This window comes from Helicoverpa zea, chromosome 31 (assembly GCF_022581195.2).
Source record: "Helicoverpa zea isolate HzStark_Cry1AcR chromosome 31, ilHelZeax1.1, whole genome shotgun sequence".
Classification (NCBI taxonomy): Eukaryota; Metazoa; Arthropoda; class Insecta; order Lepidoptera; family Noctuidae; genus Helicoverpa; species Helicoverpa zea.
The window spans coordinates 6,549,195-6,572,398 of NC_061482.1; the positions used below are offsets into that span (position 1 = coordinate 6,549,195).

The following is a 23,204-nucleotide window of genomic DNA, read 5'->3' on the forward strand; positions in this document are numbered from 1 at the left end:
GATGTAATTTGCGGAGTTTGGAAGAATCGCTGCGCTCGCGCCGCTTGTAGTGGTACCTTGTAGCGGCCGATGACTCCTGGGCAGTTTGTAGTTAGCCGTGCGGATCCGTGACAGAAAAAATAGTAAGGTATAAATTATGGTGTACTATGTAGATATTTCCCCCGGATTTGACGAAGGTCGGTATCTTAAGTGAAGAGCTGTTACAAAAATTGTCTCAGATAATTTTACCATCATCCATCTCTGAATTAATGCAGTAACGTTATTCCCATGTACCTAAGCTACTCAATTAAATACCTATGTCATTAACGAATTTAACAGCTCAATCATAAAGTAAGCACTAAAGTCGATATTACCAATAAAATACTTATTCGATTACTTAAACAAAATGTGTTACGAAGAATAGTTACTTAGTTTGGCCCGTTGACTACTTTTAAACCTAAATTCATCAATTGCAGCAACACCTGTCCATTTTCGAGGGTTCGTTAGATACTAAAGGCTCGAAAGCTATAGATAATAAGATTTCTAAGGGTTTTTGCGCACGTGCATCTGGCACGTTGGTGAGGCTGCCAACAGTGACCTCGGTCAGGGGTCGTGTAACCAATGGCACATTGTGACAACAGACACCAGCCATCCGACCCGTAGACATTACAACATGACGCCCATTCACCAGACCTACCTGAAGGGCTTACTTATTTAACCCTTCAAAGAAACTTTACCAAGTAATAACAAAATATTTTTCAACAGAATTGAAAAATTCAATTTTCAAGCAAAAATATTTTACCGATAAAATTGCAATGCCAAATGAAATAAATATACGTGGAATCGAACAGATTATAAGTATGTGCTTACCTACATAATTGTTTGTTCTAACAATACCTGTTCATTACGCTTCCACGATACTCTTTTGTATGATACACAATAATAGTGGAAAAATAATATCTACTTGATACATTCGAATTCCAGAAACAAAAGTGATTATTACCTACACATTGTAATCAATTTATGGATGAAAATGGTAATTCTGGTATTCATCATAAATGTGATTGAACAATTTATTAGCTACAATCTGTTGCATATTTTCAAACGACACTTTATTTTATAAAAATCAATTACTTTAGAAAGAAATCAAACAACCAATAAGTAGTTTTATTTCTTACAGCTGGCAGAACCTGGAGTTTGATTAAAGTTTTTTTTTTATTAATAATAAAAAACCTCATCCTTTTACCTCGGGGCCCGGAACGAAGCGGCGACGGCAATTAGTTAGCTTATTGAATCCCAACAGTTGACTTCGTGAATGGTATAACTTTGCCTTTCGAGGCCTACCACGGTATTAACAAAGTAGGTAAAAAAATAGATAATCAATTTTTTTGCACACTAGTCGTTGGCTTGCTGTATGTGTTTTAATTAGTTTAAGAAGAAGATGCCTGTAATTTTTTGACTCAAATATTAATCAACCCTTTATGCATTTGCATCTCTTACTAAGACTAGACTTCGACGAAAAAGTCGTGGTGGCCTAGTGGGCAAAGAACCAACCTCTCGAGTATGAGGGCGCGGGTTCGATTCCAGGTCAGGCAAGTACCAATGCAACTTTTCTAAGTTCGTATGTACTTTCTAAGTATATCTTAGACACCAATGACTGTGTTTCGGATGGCACGTTAAACTGTAGGTCCCGGCTGTCATTGAACATCGTTGGCAGTCGTTACTGGTAGTCAGAAGCCAGTAAGTCTGACACCAGTCTAACCAAGGGGTATCGGGTTGCCCGGGTAACTGGGTTGAGGAGGTCAGATAGGCAGTCGCTTCTTGTAAAGCACTGGTACTCAGCTGAATCCGGTTAGACTGGAAGCCGACCCCAACATAGTTTGGGAAAAAGGCTCGGAGGATGATGAGGATGATGACTAAGACTAGACTTCAATGATTAAGTATAACAATAAGCAATAGCAAATAATAAGGAGGCCATAGAACTGTAAACTTAATTTTCTTTCAGTTAAGGTAACATTTTCTTCTGAACGAAGTTAAGAAATTATTATACCAAGATAGTATTCGGCACAACACTAGAATATTTCTCGAATAGATCATGTGTTGAGCTGTCACTAACGGAAACTCCTAGTGGTCATGATTTATTAATGTTTACGTTCCAAGCAAACCATAAACTAGGTACTCATAATTTTTATTGCTTTTCAGATTTAAGAACTCACTTCAAAGTCAAAGGATTTATTTGCAATGAATACTGTTGACATGCCGTCATCTTCACCTTTTAGTTCTAGCAATTTACCTATAATTATGGTTTACTAGCTTCCGCCAGCGGCTTCGCCCGCGTGGTGTGATGATAAAAAGTAGCCTATGTGTTAATCCAGGGTATCACCTATCTACATACCAAATTTCAATCAAATCGGTCCAGCCGTTTTTGCGTGACTGAATAACAAACATACATCCATACATTCTCACAAACTTTCACATTTATAATATAAGTAGGATTTGAATTCTGATTACAATTAATTGTTATTTATTTTCGTGATTATAAGAGTGAGTCACGTTTTTATTATCAAAATTCATCGAGGTTCTGCGCTAACTGCAAGTTAGGGTGCCGTAATTCCCCGTCGCTGCAGCCGCAGGGTTAAGGTAATCTGTTTACCGGCAACGTTATCGTACCTGACGGTATTACCGTTACCGCAGGTCGCAGCGTCACGGTTCGCAAATAAAATGCACACTTTCGGTTAGTTGACGTGCTCGCAGCTATCAATCATTGAATCGCTGCCAAATATGCTGCTGTGGTTGTCGCGGTACCGCTAACACTCGCCAATGTGCCTGCATACTACTAGAATATTAAATTAGATGAACTGCTTCATTTTATCACATAAGTAAGTCATTATATCAATCGTTACCAAAATTTACGAATCCGACAACCATGACGTGGTTGTCGGTTTCGTCAATTAATTTCAATTCATATCAATAAGTGACTATTTGAAAGGATACTTTTCAAACTCAGCCGTTGTTATTGTGGTTGTGAACCCAAATATTTTGGTTTTCCTGTTGTTTAGCAACTTGGTCGGTCAATGACTAACGATGAAGGAAAACTTAACTAAACACACAATACTTATACCTATTTAGAAAAAGTAGTCTCTCTGATTAATAAGTCATCAATCGCCATTTGAAAGGAAGGAATACCGCAGTTTCTTAGAATGCGATTAAAGGAAACCACTAGTGTTCCTTGAAAATCAACTTGCATGCAAATGAAAATTGCACAATTGCAGTTAATGTAGATAGGGATATTAATGCCACCGTGACATTATAAATGATGAATAAGTACGGGAATACCGTAATCCGCAAAGAAAGACGACCTTCTTTCATTAAAGCATAAGTTTCGAATTAAAAATGCACTCTGGCATTAAAAAAAAAAAAACAATTATAGGTATTCCATATTTAAAATGTCGTAACTGGTTATCACAGGTTATCAAGTATTGCTTAAGCATCAATACTCGTGAATCAGTTGCGAGGGCGCGGCGCATTCTGCGACGGTATCATCGTATGTCGCATACACTTGATAAGCTGCCGTGTGATCAAGTAATTAACAGCAGAAGCGACAATTGGTCAAACGTGCCCGAACTGACCGTGCGCAAACGCTGAATTTGGTGCCGAGTTTCCGCATTTAGATGTTTTAACCTTAAATTGTTAATCAGGACTTTTACGCAGAAGTCCACTGAATATATAAACGTCAATGTACCTACTTAAAACAATTGTTAACTTTTAATTTCACGTTCAAGTTTCTAGGTAGGCAGTTATTTTGTAAGGGAAAATGTTCCCAAATATTTATCATTTTTAGTTACTGAATTGCCATTATACTTCAGCCATTAAGACAGATTTCAGGTCGATAAGATTAAGATTACAATTTATTGAAATAGACCTCAAGTTCTTCCATTATTGGATTAGGCTGTGCGACAATGAGTCATTGAAGTAATCAATCGGGATATTAGAATGTTCGATGATAGATTAAGGGTTCGAGAATGAATTATGATGGATAGAGCGGTGAATAGAAGACCTTACTACCATAATCTTCATGTAATGTGAGGATATGTTTGGCATCTTTAGCAACCAGTTGAATATTAGAGTCATAAATGACATACTTCCTTTACTAGAGACTTGGAAAATTCGTGATGGTGGTCACATGAACTAGAAAAATTGATTGTAATGATATAAATCTTCGCACTACTCTTATCGAATATGAACAATAAATAATTAGGTAAAAGTAGACCACTAATACCACTATAAAATGATTATCTTTAAATAAAGAGAGAAGCGTTTGATAGCTGTTTCGCTATTTACGCATTTGATTAGCAAATTGATTACAGATTAATATACTTAGTTTGCCCATCTTACGCGACACAGATCGAAAACTATTAGAGTAATAGCCGTCTTTGTTAAGGACGCAAATGAAAAATAATATTATTTACAGACATGACATACCATCAATGTTTAAATTATTTTAAGATTTATTGTATTATATAGGTACATATTTTCCTGAATCGTTTTTTTTAATGAATAGGTACTGCTTGACTGTCATAAAACAACACGTGGTCATGATTTGCTTTGTGCTCACCAAAGATAGGTTGAGGAGTTCACATGGGCAGTCGTTCTATGTATGTAACTCCCTGTAAAACTGGAAATCGCTCCAAAGTTTGCTAAAGCCATACAAAGATACGTAGTATGGTTTTTTTTTTCCAAAGGCCAGTTTTTCAATTTTCAAACAGACTTCAGGCTCAGCTTTGAATCTTTGATTAGATTCCTAAGGTTATCTAAACTGGTTAATTTTTAAGAGCATAGAGTTTTATTTTATGCGGGCGTTACCTGGTGATACATAGCGAAGACTGGTCGACACAGCGATACTATCACCCGCGCCCTACCTGCCTATAGATAATTACTGTAAGCGTAGCTAATCGACATGATTAGATAATAGAACTTACATTAATAATAATTATCTTTGTAATCTGTTTTGTGCCTGAAATATTATTGAGATATTTTTTAACTTTAATATTATATAGTATTTTAAAAACAGTAGCTTTTATCGGTGGAAATCTCACGAAGCTTCAATATCGTTCCATTATAATAACAATAAAGAGACAGCTCGCTCGAAAGTGTCAGCAGTTTTCCAATGATACCTGAACTCGGGCCGCGCACCGATGCTATCGGAATTCGATCCCCTACTTCTAGTTTAACTCGCACTTTAGATATTACTTAGGCACCTATATTTTTACACTTCACTGGGTGGTTGAATGCGATCTGTCAACACGTTAATCTTTAGAATAACGATAAGTATAATAATAGGCATGATGACAGTAATCAAAAATCATTAAAATAATATATTTATTAAATTAAACTTGAAGCTTGGAATATAAAACGCGCATTGTTTTCTTTATTAATAATGTGATTAATATTTATTTTTATAAAATAAAATTACGAAATAAGGCAATCCGACATGATATCTTGAACACCAATCAGAGCTCGTGACGTCATCTCTCAAAACAACTCGCGCGAAAGCGCGCGAACGTCACATCTCGTTATTGTGAACTTCCACTGCGATCTTTGTTTTTAATTAATTAATTGTTTATAACACGAGTTATGGAGCCCGGATTTATCAAGGCAAACAGCGCTAATTTGCCTAGAGTTGAAATCATAATGCTGGGAGAGTTTTTGGCATCAAATAAAGATTTTTGTTCAGCTGAATTTAGAAATGTTAAAACTTCCATGTAAGTATACTAGTTTAATTAAAAAAACTTCCATGTAAGTGTATTAGTTTAATTAAAAAAACTTGTATGTTAGAATATTAGTTTAATTAAAAACAATTTTAGTTATAAATAATTCCTTAAAATTACTTTTGACAATGTATTTGTTATCAGGTGTAAATGTTAATGAAATCTATTATCATGGTTCTACCCTTTATTTATAAATTGATTTTTCTTTTAGGTCCTCCAGGCCATCCTATGGTGATGACGCTGTGAGTTACGTACAGCTGAAACGCAAAAAAATAAAACAAAAAAATAAAGTTTTGACCCTGGGCAATATTGCTTTTGAATCTCGCCTTGCAAGTTTAAGCCACTTGTTTCGTATTTTTTTATTGTGAGGAACGTACACAAATAACTTATCAGGAGTTGTTTTGGATGTGTTCTTACACTGGGGGACCCCACAACACCTATGCCCTTTCGAATTCATATTTAATAACACTAAAAACTTAATTTTTGCACGAGCGTTGTTTACTTGCGTCTTGTAATTTCAGTCGTGACGTCACAAGTGACGACATGACACTGACAAGCGTTTTCGCGCCGGATTCAAAGTGGACAGAGAAAAATGCAATTATTTGATAAAAAAACTTCGCATTTTCTTAAAATTAATAATTTTTCATATAAAATAGACGTATACCTACATCATACAAAGGAATTTAAAAATTTGTCATCATGCCTATTGTCAGAAAATTATAATTTTTAAGTTACTTTTGAATCAATTACTCGATGAAATAAATCACTTAAACATGCAATTAATTGACTCAATTAATTTAATATTAAAAATATTACATCGAATTTTGAATACTTCCAAAAACCTGCAACTTAATCCCTCAAACGTAATTACTTGCAGTAAATACTGAATACCAAGTCCTCTTATCAATTCAGAATATAATTAAATTCCTTTGAATTCGAATTGCTGGTGTGTTTGTACTGCAGATTGCGTACAAACACAAAATAGTTATTCCGAACTCCGAGAGCTTCCCTGCAGGTAAATAAATCATCGTCAGAACGCTACAAAGCGTGTAAAACATATTGAATATGTTTTCAGGAATTTGTGTAATGTAATTTAAATTATGTGTGCAATATTGCGGAGCATGTTTCACAATCGGCCATTACGCGGGAACATCATTACTTCAGGGTGGGCGGGCAAAGCCTTCTCGTGTTCAGAACACTATCGAAATACGCACTTACAAGGTATTAAACTCCTGCTCAATTTAATATCGTGAACCTTTATTTATTTATAGCTTTATTTTCCGTACAATTTATATTTTAACTTTACAAATAAATTTTTCTTAATATTTTGAACAATTTACTTTATTTAATTAAAATGATAAGGGAAGACTTTCATATATTAAGGCATCGGTTATTGTGTAGTTGATTCACACTATGATGATACGGATTTACTATTTGCGGTGTCCGCGGTCACAAGGTGACTAGGCTTGTAGGATTCATAACAATGTTTAAAACTATCTATAAAAGAATTTTATTACTCCTCTACCATACATTTTTGGATGTAATCGTTTCGATTCACACAGTGTTTGTTTGTGGTATAACTGTTTCAATGCACACAATATTTGTTTGTGGTGTTTCAAAGCTTTTCCAAAAACCATTCGCGAACTAAGTAAACAGAATAAGTTTCCGATGAAAAACAAATATTGCAGGTTACTGGAACTATCCGTAAATAAACCTGCTCGATGGAAATAGCTCCCGGCGTGACCAGGACGAAGGGGTGTCGAGAATAAAATCATATTTCGCTCCGCTAAACGCTGACCCGTTGACCGATACTATTTATAGTGGCAACCCTAGCTGATGCACTCCAGGCTTCGAAGGGAGCTGACAAACGCGTTTTGTGTAACCTAGTCTATCAAATATGCATAAGTCTTGGAGTCAAAGGGATAGATAACGCTTTTGTCATGGTCCGGCTTTGGTAGTGTACTCGTACAATGCTTTGTACCGCATCGCCTGGTCCTGATTGCAATCCAATGGCGAAAGTATCATCAAACAAACCTACCTACAGTGCATTTCAAAGGTAAACAAACCAATTCGTTAATGAACGAGTAAACATTATGTGAAGGACTGCAATTAATTACTTATTGCAACAATTTATTATTGCAAAAATAATTGTAAATTCATTTTAATCGAAATTCGATGAAAATCGCTATTGTGACATGATAATCGAATTAACCACGTAACAGACAATTTCCGTTTTTCATTTGTAAATTAAATACAATGTTAACGAATATTTGTGGCCGTACAAGTGGTGAACTAACGAGATCAAACAAACTACGGATTAATGCATTACCTACTTATGACATGTATCAGTGATTGTATTTTATAAATCCCTATATTTTTTGGTCACGCCATCACGCGTGAGCGACTGAACCAATTACGCTAAATTAGAGGAGAGGTAGCATAGACCCGGGAGACATAGGATAGTTTTTGTCACTATCCTTGAAGCAGTTATCTCGGGAAGCTAGTATACCATATAGTCTCAGTTGTTAGACTACAGCCTTATTTTCAAATGAATCAATCGCAATCCTGCCAAAGTCCTAACGCAGGAGTCAAACATCTACTTCACCCCGATCCAGTGTGAAGTGAAGTGATGCTCTCTGATAGTAAAGTGACAGCTCGAGCTCAGGTAAACCAATGCATGCCACAGCGTGTCGCCGGCGTACCTATCTAATCCAGCGTTTGAGGACAATTGATACCGGCTGCAAGTGTACTGCACTTCGAACGGGTATCACTCTCGACTGATGTCTCAATGAGTTAGCATCACAAATGGAATTCACGATTAGATTTGTATTATTGAAGAGCTAAGTCAAATGTAGGAATAGCAGAGATTCGATCAAATATTTTTTATCCTTAAATTAAATATCTTTAAGGAATATATCGTGAACAGTTACATCGTACAGTTCTATTATGTTAAATAAACTACACCGGAGTCGTACAAAAATATATATAGGTTTATAGGTTTTAATGCCGATGCATTTTTATTGTTCTGTCTATTATTTAAAACCGCCCGTGATACGAGCATCACTAGTCCTACAGATGACAGTACTTCTAAGTGTGCTTTAAAAAAAGTAGGCTCTACTCAAAGTTTCTTAGACGTAACACATAACAGTTCCAAGCCAGGTATAAATAGCAAGTAACTCCACTAGAGGAGGCTGTACAACTGCACCCTACTTCCGCACCGCTGGATCTAGCAAAGGTTTGGATATGTAGGTGTTCCTCGGTAAGCGACCTTTGTCGAATATATACCAGAAAATGTTACACGTATAAAATGTACTGCTATAGGTACTAAGACACAATAATTTAAAAAGAAATTATCCTTCGGGTCTCAACCGAAGACGATTACATTTTACTTGCAGCATTACATGATATGATGCTATCTTCGTCACACCTTTAAAGCTATAATATCTAAAAAAAAGAAACCTGTATCTTCTGTCTCACTCCCCCCTACTCCCGAGTGCGCGCGCCACTGCTTGTCATTACGTGTTTTTGTGTTATCGGAATCACACCTACTTTCGTAACGGCTTTCAGTAATTTGAAAAATGGGAAAAAGAAAGCGGTCAAGGTCGAGAGATAGTGATTATAATAGTATTTTGCGGAAAGTTAAGAAGTTGGAATCAAAATTAAGGAAAAGACAGCGTTTATCATCATCGGAAGAAAGCGACCACGCGGTTCGTTATTATGATGAATATGAACAATACGCGGATATGCCAGGTAAATAAAAACCTTATTACAAGTGCATAATACTTATAAATTTGGTCAGTTTTCATGCAAATATAATTTAGTGATTACCAAGTACCCACAAATTGTAATATTTAATTTTGTGAGCAATTTGATCGTCGTAATTAGCCATTCCTACATAATGATAAATAATCATAAGTACCCACTGGTAGCTCCATGTGCACCATGATGAGGAAATATTTACTTCACGTAAATCGTGTAAGTACTATCACTGTGAAAACTGTGTATTAGTTTTTTCTCCGCGTACATCGTGTCGAGACTTGTTCGTGTTCTCTCCACATTCGTGTTGAGGCTACTTCTCCACATAAATTGTGTCGAGGCTTTTATTTCTCCACGTAAATCGTGTTGAGGTGTTTCTTCTTTTTCTCCACGTAAATCGTGTTGAGGTGTTTTTTCTTTCTCCACGTAAATCGTGTTGAGGCAATTTCTCCACGTAAAACGTGTTGAGGCATCATCTCCATGTACCTATAGCATGTTGAGGCATCACTCCCACGCAAAGCGGTGTCGAGGGTGTATTTCCACGTTAACCCAGCATTTGCATTAATCTGATTGTCTGAGATCTGATTTCGTTTATTGTATTGCTTCCCCTTAGGAGAAGATACCGCAAATGAGGTCATAAACATCCACGATGATTCTCCGTCGGACCCAGCAGAACCAATCGCCGGACCGTCTACACTGGTTTCAGTGACGGCACCACCTACTGTGCCTACAGCAGAATCGGTAGCACCTGCGCAGGCTGGCCAGTCGATAACGATTGCAGAAGAAGCCCAAGCATCACCGACGGTAGATGAGAATATATTTACATTAGATCCAGATATTCTACAACTACTAGGCGAGGACCCTACCAATCAAAAAAATTATGGAGATAGTCTTCATAAAGACATTGCGTCAAGGTGGACGCATATATTAGTCAACGGGTTATCTAAGGAAACACAAATGGAGCTAATGAAATGCTACTTACCACCAGAAAATTGTCCCAACATGAAAGCTCCTAAATTAAATTTAGAAATCAAGGCAGCTCTGTCAGATGTTAATATTAAGAAAGATCTATACAGTCAAAGCAAACAAAATCAACTTGCTAATAGTCTTGCAGCTATAGGACGAGCTTTGAATTGGGCCTTGTCATCTAATAATACAGTACCTCAGGATATTATTAAATCCCTCAGCGATGCCGGTCGGCTCGTATGTGATAGCCATTATAAAGAGTCGCTATCTCGGCGTTATGCAGCGCTTAGTACTCTCAATAGAAGCATTAAAGATACCGTCAAAAATACAAACATCGATGAGCATCTGTTTGGATCTGCATTATCAGAACATATTAAGACCTCGAAAGCCATAAACAAGACTGGTTCTGAAATTAAACAAAAAATTCAGCGTCCTCAGTATAGGACCCTGTCAGCAACACAAACTAGGGGTGCTTTAAACTCGAGGGGGGCGCCGCCGCACGTAGCAGCAGCGGTCCAGCCGCGGCCGACCCCAGCACCGCGTCGACCACCGAGGGACCGCCGACAGGAGGCGCCGCGAGTCCGCCGCCCCACCAGCAACGCGCGGCACCAGACGCGGAGACGATAGACGAAGAGGACGTCAGACAGGTACCTGTTGCAGGCCGCTTATCATATTTTTATGATAAATGGCATGACATTACTAAAGATCAGATCATTTTGAGTTGGATTCAGGGGTATAAAATACCCTTCATTGTAGAACCCTCACAAACATCGGAGCCACAAAATAATGCATGTAACTCGCAATCACAAATTAAAATAATTGATCAATGTGTTTCTCAACTACTAAGTGCTGAGTTCATATCACCTTGCGAGTTTTGTGAAAACCAGTTTGTATCGCCAATTTTCACAGTGCCTAAGCCGAACGGAACTCATCGTTTCATATTGAATTTAAAAGAACTTAATAAATTTATTAAAACTGATCATTTTAAAATGGAGGATTACCGGACGGCACTCAGACTATTGAATCGAAATGATTTCATGGCTACAATAGATATTAAAGATGCATATTTTTTGATTAGAATAAATAAACCTGACAGAAAAAAGTTACGATTTCGATGGAAGTCACAATTATACGAATTTAACGTCCTTCCGTTCGGCCTTTGCACAGCACCGTTGGTTTTCACAAAAATTCTCAAGCCCGTCTTAGAATACCTACGTTTATCTGGTTTTCTATCAGTCAATTATCTTGATGATTTTTTATGCCTGGCCAGCTCGTACTCTGACTGCTTAAAAAACGTCAGCAATACCTGTGCTCTTCTGGAATCTTTAGGGTTCATCATCAATATTAAGAAAAGTGTCATGGTACCTACTCAGACTTGTAAATTCTTAGGTTTTATCTTTAACACCACGGACATGACTATTAAATTACCAGACGAGAAGAAAATTCGGATAAAAAATCGAGCATCGGAGATCTTAGGTAAAACTAGATGTACCATTAGGTTTTTTGCCGAATTCATAGGACTTTTGACTGCCGCATGCCCAGCTGTCAGTTACGGCTGGATGTACACTAAATTGTTTGAAAGAGAAAAATTCTTGGCGTTAGATTATACAGACAACTATAACAAACTTATGAAATTAGAGGAAAGCCTTAAACATGATCTTTTATGGTGGACAAATAAAATTATGACTTCTTTTTCACCTATTCGTAAAAATGACTATTATTTATTGGAAATTTTCACTGACGCCTCAAGTACTGGCTGGGGTGCGGCATGCGGCAATCAATGTGCTAATGGCAACTGGTCATCAAACGAATTGGCCCTTCACATAAATGAAAAGGAGTTACAAGCCGCATTTTATGGGCTAAAAATATTTACTACTAACTTACAAGAATGCAATATTTTATTACGAATTGACAACACAACGGCCATTTCATACATAAATCGAATGGGGGGCATTCAATACCCACATTTAAATGATCTTGCACGAAAGATATGGCAATGGTGTGAGTCAAAAAGGATCTTCGTATTTGCATCTTATGTCAAGTCGTCTGATAATATTTTAGCAGATCGAGAATCTCGGCGAATCAATATCGATACGGAATGGGAAGTTTCAGATTATGTCTTTTCGCAAATTATCAAGTCCTTAGGAGAAACAGAATTTGATCTCTTTGCTAGTGCTCAAAATTATAAATGTAGAAGATACGCGTCGTGGAAACTTGACCCTTATTCTGAGGTTGTAGACGCATTCACAATTTGTTGGAAAAATATAAACTTTTACGCATTCCCCCCGTTTTGCTTGATCACAAGAGTGCTCGAAAAAATTATAACGGAAAAAGCAATAGGTATCGTTGTGGTACCTTATTGGCCATCCCAGCCTTGGTACCCTTTATGGTCCAGGCTTGTTGTATCCGAAAAAATGTACTTCGGACCAGATAAATTCTTACTACTTTCTCCTTTCAGAATTCACCATCCACTCCATACGAGTCTTATCCTGGTGGCAGCCAGATTGTCAGGCAATCAATGATTAAGCGCGGCGTTCCACCAGCGTCCTTAGACATAATGATAGCTTCCTTTGCAGCTAGTACTTTAAATCAATATAGTAGTTCTTTTAAATCTTGGTGGATATATTGTAAAGACAAAAATTTGGATATTTTCGAAGCTGATAGTTCCAAAGTTTTGTCCTTTTTAACATTAAAATTTGAAGAAGGTGCGAGCTATAGTAGTTTAAATACACACAGGTCTGCTTTATCAATTATATTAGGCACTCATGTTACGGTTAATGACTGTGTCAATCGTTTCCTCAAGGGCGTGTATAGGCTAGCTCCTCCAACTCCAAAATATAGTACTACGTGGGACACAAATATAGTGCTGAACTATCTTTCAACAATGTATCCCTATGATAATATTGATTTAGTTGATTTATCACACAAAACTTGTTCTCTTTTAGCAATTGCATCTGCGCAAAGGATGCAAACTATTAGTCTTATAAAATTAAAAAATATATCAAAACATGACAATGAAATTGTGATTAAAATTAGCGATTTAATTAAAACTTCAAAGCCCGGGGCTTGCCAACCACTCATCAGATTGCCCTTTATTCGCACAAACCCCAGTATTTGTCCGGCTCTGGCAGTTGAAACATATATCGAAAAGACCAGAGATTTGCGGCATAATTTGCCTGAGGAACACTTGTTTATTGGAGTGCGTAGACCTCATAAAAAAGTTTGTTCTCAGACGTTAGCACGCTGGGTTAAAACAGTGTTGCAGGCAAGCGGCATAGATATTTCCGTATTTGGAGCTCACAGTACCCGCTCGGCTTCCACATCTGCCGCTTACCGATCTGGAGTTAATCTAGAGGTGGTCCGCAAGGCCGCGGGTTGGAGTAATACCTCCAACGTATTTTTTAAATACTACCGTAGGGATACTGCTAACAGTAATAATAATGATTTTGTAAATGCCTTATTCGGCACGTAAATAATTGTGATAATATAGCTCGTAACTGCAGTATCAATTGCATTTATTTTATTAACAAATTAATATGTATAATAAATGTTCTTATGTTATATGATTAAGCTGTACAAAATCTAGCAATATTGTTCTTCAATTAAAATTTTCCTAATTTTCTAACGTATTTTTTATTTTTTTGATTTACGTTGCTCTAAACATCTGCAAGTAAAATGTAATCGTCTTCGGTTGAGACCCGAAGGATAATTAAGAATCAAACGAACTTACCTGGTGAAGTTTGATTCCAATTATGCGAGGGTCTCAACCGAAGACGATTACATCCCATCCCACCCTACCCAGAAAAATAAAAAATAAATATTTGCAATAACACAAAAAGTACTCTAAATAATGACAAGCAGTGGCGCGCGCACTCGGGAGTAGGGGGGAGTGAGACAGAAGATACAGGTTTCTTTTTTTTAGATATTATAGCTTTAAAGGTGTGACGAAGATAGCATCATATCATGTAATGCTGCAAGTAAAATGTAATCGTCTTCGGTTGAGACCCTCGCATAATTGGAATCAAACTTCACCAGGTAAGTTCGTTTGATTCTTAAATATATTTTTCTTTGTTTGTTTGTACGTTTAAGGAAGGAAAGGGTTTTACAATAAAGGAAAACCACTGAAACGATTGAGAAAAAATATTTTTCTGTTAGGGAGCTACACTAACCCCGGGTGACATATGCTACCTTTACCGGGTACGTGGATGAATCCGCAGGAAAATACCTGGTATTCAATACTTTAGCTACATATCACAACAACAAGTTTTGTTTTTATGCTAAAATCGACAGTGCGGTAACAACAGCTATCGTTTCAATTAAGTTGTGTTATTCAATTAATTTCATCTATTGGCCGCGGGCGAAATTCGTCACAACACGCCGAGTTTCATTGTAAACAGAAACAGACAGCTATATTACACGCCATTTGACCAGTTCAAGTGTTACAAATTAGAAAAAAAAACTGGAAACAAGTCGTTAATAATTATTCTTAACTTATTCAAAAGTTAATCAATTATGATTGAGACTTGTACTGAACAAACTATCTCCTGAGATACAGGCTATACCTAGTTCAGGGGATAGGGTGTAACGTTTGTGGCATATGAAATACTATAATATAATGTGAAATTATGTGTTACTATACTAGCTTATTACTTGTATCCTTGTGGTGAGAAATAAAAATGTTTTTTTTTTTTTTTTTTTTTTATTTTTTTTTTTTATTCTTACTTAAAAAATGGTATTCTATTTTCAAAGAAATTTACCTTAAAACAATTTACTTTTCCTCTTCAAGTACAAAATAGTATTATTCAGCCAGACTCAGATCTACTAATGTTATAGATAGTTCAACTCAGATTTGCGCGCGGCCCTATGTGTGCGTCGGCTTGTAAATATACAACTTTCACTCGTGTGACAGTGACGTCGTCCGAGCATGACGTGTTCTTATCGCTTTTTGTTATGGGTACAGTCGTTTACGAAAATGTCTAGTTCTTCACGGAGAAAATGTTTAAGGAGTCAGGTAGCGTTTCAAAAAATGAAACAACATTCAAAGCTTTTTATTATTACATTTTACAGTTTTTCATTATTTTCTCATAAGTTTTTTCAAATTGACGTTGACAGTATCTAAGAAATAAATGAGGTGAAATATCTAAGATGAATTAAATACTCCTTACATATTTTCTAGATCTCGGGGTACGCGGACAATAAATAAAAGTGTGGACTAAGAATGTAAAAAGACGTATAATCTAGTATAATAATGTAAACAAAATGTGTGGGGAATTTTAAAAAATAATATTGCTTCGCATAATGTCGACCAAAATAAGACGGAAATAATGAAACTCATAAATGAACGTTTAATTCATATTGATGAAGGGATGTTGGGTAATACTTGTCGACATGTACAAAAGAAAAAAGAAAAATACTATAGACATTTTGACATGGAGTCAAAATTTATAATTTACCTCGGTGAGAGTAGCGAATCCGAAAATTCATCATTTGATTTTTCAAGTAGCGATTCAGAATCATTATAAATAAATAAACATTAAATTACGTAATAACTGTTTTTCTTTAAACAGCCGTAACCCCTAAATAACTGTATTTGTACCCGACTGTACCTCTTGTCACGCACACAAAGTCACTGTGTATGTACAAGGGTTACCCACACATAAGGCCGCGCGCAAGACTGAGTTGAACTTACTATAATATATACATATTTAGTCATCACACCTCGAACGATGGATTTCCCCCTTGGTGATATTTTTTGCTATTTACCTGTTTAAACAATCCCAGGGTAAACGCGTCTTGAAAATAAGGTTTATTTTGATATATTTTGTAATGAGTAAACACAGAAGTAAACATTGGCAGAATATAAACGCGATTAGCCAGCTACACAGCTCCTTTCAAGTACGTGCAAAAATAAAATTACATTTCATACTCATTATGGTGAGCGCACACCCATCGGAATCGAATGCAGTAAAATTGAAATTTTTGGGACACTTATCCAAGCCAAACGCTAAGAGGAAATCGATGTTAAGTATCTCTTTTAAACGTTTCATACACAACCTTAACCGCTTGAATCTGATGACATCATCCGAATTCGTATGTCATTCCTGTCACTATTCCAGATTCGACCAATACACCGCGCGCATTTCCGCGAGGCTCCACAAGATTTCGTATAAAGAACTCTTAAATTCGTTTCGTTCGATGCGTTCGCCGCATTCGATGATACCTATATGTCAGTGGGTCGCCACATATCCGAGGGGTGTCATTAATTTTTCACGGCGGTATCATTTCCCTGCGCGGGTCTACCACCTCTATAAAGAGTTCGCAGTAAGGCGGCACTTCGAATGTGTCGTTTGAAATTTATATTGTTGTCGGCGCCACTTGTCTACCTAGCCCGAAGCCTCGTTTTGTATCCTTGTTTCGTGTTAAATGTGACATATTATTATTTGCAAGCTGCGAGGGTAGGGACTCCGTAGGCAAAGCATGTTGTATTGAATAGCTCGTCTTATTAGTATGAACATCAAAGCCTACGTGATGCACGTTGTATTGTATAGCATGTCTTATTAGTGGGTTTCAAAGCCTACAGTATAGAATGGCTAAGCTCATCATAACCATATTGACGTGTGTATGGCTTGCCCTTTGTGTTGCTTTGGCATAACTGTGGTGCCGTTGGCTACTAGTCTTACATGAACCGATCGCCTAACAACCCAAAATCCAGTAGTCCTCGCTCAAACAAAATTATCAGATTTTTATTCTCGGTAGCAAAACAAAACGAAGTTATCTTTAACAAAATAAAGATAAAATGGCACTTCGTATAAAAAAGAAGCCGTACTGTCGTTACGTGATTAACACGAATGTTTTGAAATTAATGTGTGTCAGCTGTGAACCTTGACCTACGACAACAGCCAGCGAGTGCACGACACTACGACTCAAATAAAATAATAAAGCCGGCATGTGACCTGACGACTCGAGGCGCGAGTCTAACACGCGTCTAATCTGTAGTTATTTAATTAGTCTTTACTTCATAATAAACGACGAGAGAACAAAATGAGGAAATAGTACTGAAACTGGCTTGAAACAGCCTTAGTTAAACAAAAGCGTGAACCAACAAATTGTTAGCATAGATTCATTATTAATGAAAAGTACATTAAAGGAGGGACGTTCACCGTGAAGGCACGAAAGTTGAAGTGTTGAAGCTCTCGTCAATCGTCGTGACATTATAAAGAAAGGTGGATTTTCACGAACAGCGGTTCGCTCCCACGGACACGGGGGGTCCCGGGCAGAGAATGCCCTACTCAAGATTACCTACTTACCCAAATGTACAACCATTAGATAATCACGCCATTTCGACAGCTGCAGTAATAATGTCATGATTATTACTAGGCCTAAAATCCATATGTTAATTACGTCCAACGGTTGTTGATGTAGAATAATTGGATATCTATTGTTAATTATATTGGCGATGGTTTAACCTCAATTAATGACATATTAATTAACTGATTGTTGCTGTCCATAATATTATAGGTATATGTATTAACTAACAGAACTCATCTGCCATACAATAGAAACTGCTAAATGGCAAGTCAAATCTAAAGTCAATCCTAATTGTTATACCATTTCGCCTCGACATGCCTACCAACCAGTTAGTTGGTTAGTTAGTAGATCACGAATTTTGTAATCTTAATTTTCCTCTGAGAATAATATAATTGTTCCCTTAATTTCACCGAAAAAGTTAACAGAATATTTAAGGCATATTTTAATTTAACACTAGAAAGCCTCATTAAAACACCTACAAAACCGCGGCCGAAACTTATAACTTATTTAGAATGCTTACAAAACAGTCATAGTCCTGTATCGCGTGACTCATTCTTGTATTAAAGGCTCGGCCAGTCAACACAATGCTGTTGAACAAAGCAAGGCAGCCAGGGGGGCTCTAATATCATTCTATAATAAATGCGATGGAGTGATTACGGGGCGAGGGGGATTATTGGGGGTGGGGTGAGGTGGGGCGTCGCGAGGCCTGTAGACGGCGTGCCGGCCACGGGACGCCGCGTTGGCGACAAGCAGGAGACGCCGCGACGCCAGAACACCCTCGGTGAACAGCACCCACTGCAACTACCACGGTAAGTGGAACCCGTTAATGTGTTGCAAGTTGCAAGACCCCAAATTACGGTAAATTAACAGTTTCAGTAAACTATAATGATTCGAACCGGTAACACAGAAATATCCTTCAGCAGTAGTGTTTACGCAAAGTACAAAGATGCAATAAATATAATTGTACTTAATTACTTGGTTATTTTCGTTAGTAAGAGTATTTTCTAATAATTATTTCTAAATATTAGATTATGTTGCACTTGCGTTAATATTATTGGGATCATTAACAGGTTTATTTAAATAAATCCTGAAATCCACTATATCACTAGATTTCCTATTAATTCTTCAACAAATAATGTTAATTACACTATAACCAAATAGTGTAAATACTCGGAAATAATTAATGAGGTATAATATTAGTATATTTTAGCTTCAAAGCTTCATTCGTTTATACTAATTGGGTATCACATTTCATGCTAGCTATAATTTTGCCTACTAGCATTTCCCCGCGGGTCCATTTGCTTCCCGAAGGAACTATTCTTGGACCCGAATAAAAGTAGCCTATGTCCTTTTTCAGGCCTCAGACTGTCTGCGATCCTATGACTAGTTTCAGTAGTTTTGCCGTGAAAACATGATAGACAGACTTACTTCCGTATTTAAATTATTAGTACCTAAGGATTTCTCATTAATAAAAATGTTTCCGGATCATTATTGTATCTAGTAATATTTGGTATCGACGTAAGTCAGAATCGAAATAGTCAGACAATCAGCGAGGTTATAAAGATGCTAATTGTCAAGCAATGCTAGGTATTCACCGGTCACGACGCACGGCCCACTTAACTTGAATTTTACTTTGATTCATTGTGAAATGATGTATCGCAAAAAAACAAAAGAATGATGCATTTAGTTGTCCAATACGAAATAAAAGCAATTAGAAATGAATGACCACAAAACAAATAGCTCCGAGCAGTTTACCTTTTAGCTAGCTTCCAAACAATTCAAATCAGATTATCCAATAAGTCTATTAATTTATTAGTTGAGAACTTAATAATAATTTATTTTACAGCGAGAAATGAGCTAACTTTTGCTGGAGGCACGCTTTGCCGTGTCACTGGTGAATTCGATTCCTTATTAGCAAGCCGTTTACACATTTCGTCTGAAAGCGTAGGTAAACTGGTTCAATATAAGTTGGTAATGCACTCTACACTATTTGAATTCCTCTTAGATTTCTAACAAGTCACGTGCGTATAATTGGATCCGTACTTCCGTAGGGCATTTATATTTTGACATTTAAAAAACACAGATATTGTATTACTGAACCGCAGTGGACGCTAGTCTAATTGCGGCTATTTGCAAACTTGGCAATCGCATTGGTCAACTTTTGTAATATCATGCCGGTATAGACGGTATAAACTCATTCTACTCGCTACTATTTGTGTAATGCTATTGAATGAGTTTTGTTAATAGTGTTGGTAAATACTCTATTGATTTACTAGAGCCTGGGAAATGACCAGTAATGTAGTAACTATATGGTATCTGCGGTACCAGGATTGTTTTCTTATATTAAATAAAGGGAATAAAATATGATTTTGTAATACTGTTGAAAAATAATCTTTCCTACAATTGGAAATATTACGAATCAAAAAAATTTATATCGTGAGTACGTTTTCCGTTAAATCTATTCTCTTTGTCCGGTTTAGTTCTTTTTTCATACATGTGGATTAAAATGGATTTTTTACTGAAACCATTATCTGCCTCTGTATGTGATGTTTATTTCAGCGAAAAGCAATAATATAGTGTATAGTGTAGTGTGTAGTAAAAGTAAGTAATATCACGAGTACCCTTTTTCAGTGATTTTATTTTTTGTTTGTTGCAGTTTTTATGTTTTTTTAATTATGAATATTTCAAAGGAATAAAAGCAGGATTTTATTAAAAGTACAGATCGATGAACATGTTCAAAATTCCTGTATGTACATTGTACGTATTTAACTAGGGGGAGGGATGCTACCCCAATTCAGCTGTCCAATGGCAGCCATGATCACGTCATAGTGTGTCATATTTGTGCAATCATTATTAAGGCCACATTCCGCTTATGTTGTGTAGACAGAAGTGTGTGCCAAGTGCAAGATTGAGTTTTTTGACATTTTAGTCACTATCGTCTTTCTCGGGACTCTTGTTTTGCAGCATAGCTACATAAAATATGTTGCGAAATGCCTACAAATAATCGTATCTGTCACTATGCGAATTAGGGTGTTTTTTACGCTTTTATAGGAATATAACTGAGGATCAATTTAGGAACATACAATACCGATCAGAATTATTTTTGTAGATCCCCCAGGACTCTATTGAAATAGGGAACAACTGGTGTAAACGCTCTACCTTGGAAGCTGTCATTACAATCAGCGTATTTTAATTAATACATATTAACCCAGTGCTGGACAGAGGCTTCTTCAGCTTTAAGCATTTGAAACATCTTGGGGAGTATTTTATAAAGTGTAATCTTTATAGGAATATGCAAATAGAATAAATTGATATGTTTCTATAGAACGACTTTCATCAAAATAAAAACGCTACCATTTGTAACGACAGTAAAAATAAAATATAAGATTTACATTCCACTGTGATTTTAAATAGGTATTTTTCTCAAAACATGAAAAGCTGTTGAAAACTTTAAATCCCGGCTAGTCGGGCGATGATAATAGAGTACGAGAGCCCTGGCCTGCAGTTATATCAGGAATTCGTGAGAAATGCGACGCACTTCGCAGATACGAACCTGAGTATGGAACGAGCATTCTTCATACCTCACGCGTCGGACGCGAAAGGTATGATATTTTTGGGGTGAATACTTTTCCTAGGGTTTAAAAACAATTTAGTTCTTTTGTGGGTCGCACCTATTGTGCCTTTATTAAATTTTATTTATATTAAAATTAAATAGAATACTCATGCCAATCTTCAACGGCTATTGCAATTAAAAAAATGTATCTAAAAAAGGAAAGCCCAACAAACTTACTCCGAAAATATTTTATTCCCAGAGCAATTTCGAATACCTTGATTAAAGTTCGCTATATCAGATGTTGGGTATTATAGCTCGGATACAAGCTTCTCACTTGCAGCGCTAATCTGACCGGCGAGGTGGCACCTGACCGCTCGGTACCTGCGCACGATGCCTCGGGCTCAAGTTGTTCTCCTAACCAGATATTATTACGATATTATACTCCCCTACGAAGCGGTAACTTACTAACATTTAAGAAGATTAATATTACACACTGTAGACTAATATTATCAGGGATGTCTGAACAGTTTATTGGTTTAAAATAATAGATTTAATAAAGATGCAACACGTGCTAAAGAAATGCCACACTTGGGCAAAAGAGAGGTAACTAGTTACATTAGCCTCAGAATTAACGGCCATCTGAAGGGCTGTTAGGTACCATTTCATAATTAAGCTGTAATTAGGAGAGTATAAGGCGTCGAGAGATGTCGCTCGGCGGGCCCGGGGTGGGGGGAGGGTGAGGTGTTTTGAGGCAGGCGCCGGAAAAACACCAGGCATTGAGGAAAGCTACCTTTTTATATAGCTCCACCAAATTGGACTGTGCTTTGGCACTGCTGCTATGCAGGGGTTTTCCCACGTTGTTCTACTTATATCTGAATACGTTCGGGCAAAATACTAAATTAAAAAGGAATTCCAACGAACTAATTGTGTTACTAAAAGTCTGTCTCGACTATTATCTACACTCGCTGTTTGCACATACAGCCTCCACCCTCCGCGCATCTGGTTTTTCTAGTCTAACCATTTAAACAGTATTATTTTAATCTATTTACTACGCCACTCGCTGACAAGAAAAACATGCTTGCTTTTCATCTAAATGCGGAGAGAGCTATTTCGCATGAAGAACTGCAAACGAAATGAGATTGCGCTCACTGACCCAGCCACTCATCCGCCCCCACTCATCTCCCCACTGGATTCCGGATTCCCAGATGCAATAAATTATGTGTTTAAAAGCGACACCGTAAAGTAATCACGACTAGCTTGAAAAGTACAAAATGTAAATAGATTCGATAAGTTCAGCGGAACTTTTCTGAGTAACGACCGTGACCCCTAAAAATATCGCAGAAATGAGATTATAATAAAACGTAATAATACTTACTACGGACTATTTTAATAGTTACTTCGTAAACAGAGTAACGTAATCGAAAGCTGTATTCAGTGAAGGAAAAAATAACCGCTTAATGTTAAAGAGAGTAGGTGTTTAAGTCTTGGAGCAAAAAGTTTTGTTTTTCTTGAAAATGACCGCGACCTCGTAGTAATCTATTTTTATAATTTGTTTATAAGCGGATGTTGTTTGTTCAGAACTTGTAATCGGTTACGTTACGAAAACTTTTTTGAAAGTGTTTCGTGCATTGCCCTCTTGACATGATTATATTGCATTTGAAGGGGATAGTGTTCATTAGACCTACTAGAAATGGATATCGTGTATTGCAAGGAGTCTGTGAGTAGGACAAGTAAATAAAATATGAAAGCGTCTGCAAAGTAAAGTTAAAGAGGAAGAAAGCCATATAACAAGAGATGTACTAAATACTTATACGGACATGGAACGATAGAGAAAAGTAGCAATGAATGAATTTCTGGAGAGAGCATGTGAAGGA

At 36.8% G+C, this 23,204-nt stretch overlaps 2 protein-coding genes across 6 annotated transcripts in view; one reads left to right on the plus strand and one right to left on the minus strand.

Moving 5' to 3' along the window:
- Nucleotides 1-23,204, minus strand: part of LOC124644788 (hepatic leukemia factor) — a 118,370-nt gene that overhangs the window by 41,821 nt on the left and 53,345 nt on the right. The window lies entirely within an intron of this gene.
- Nucleotides 9,112-13,990, plus strand: LOC124644786. Of its 2 annotated transcripts, XM_047184329.1 has the most exons (3): nt 9,112-9,497; nt 10,117-11,116; nt 12,928-13,990. In XM_047184329.1, exons 1-2 carry the CDS (start codon nt 9,326-9,328, stop codon nt 11,094-11,096), a joined length of 1,152 nt encoding a protein of 383 aa, XP_047040285.1. In that variant the 5' UTR covers nt 9,112-9,325; the 3' UTR covers nt 11,097-11,116; nt 12,928-13,990. The 2 variants fall into 2 exon arrangements, with proteins under 2 accessions (XP_047040285.1, XP_047040286.1); XM_047184330.1 differs by lacking the exon at nt 10,117-11,116 and having other exon boundaries at nt 9,399-9,497.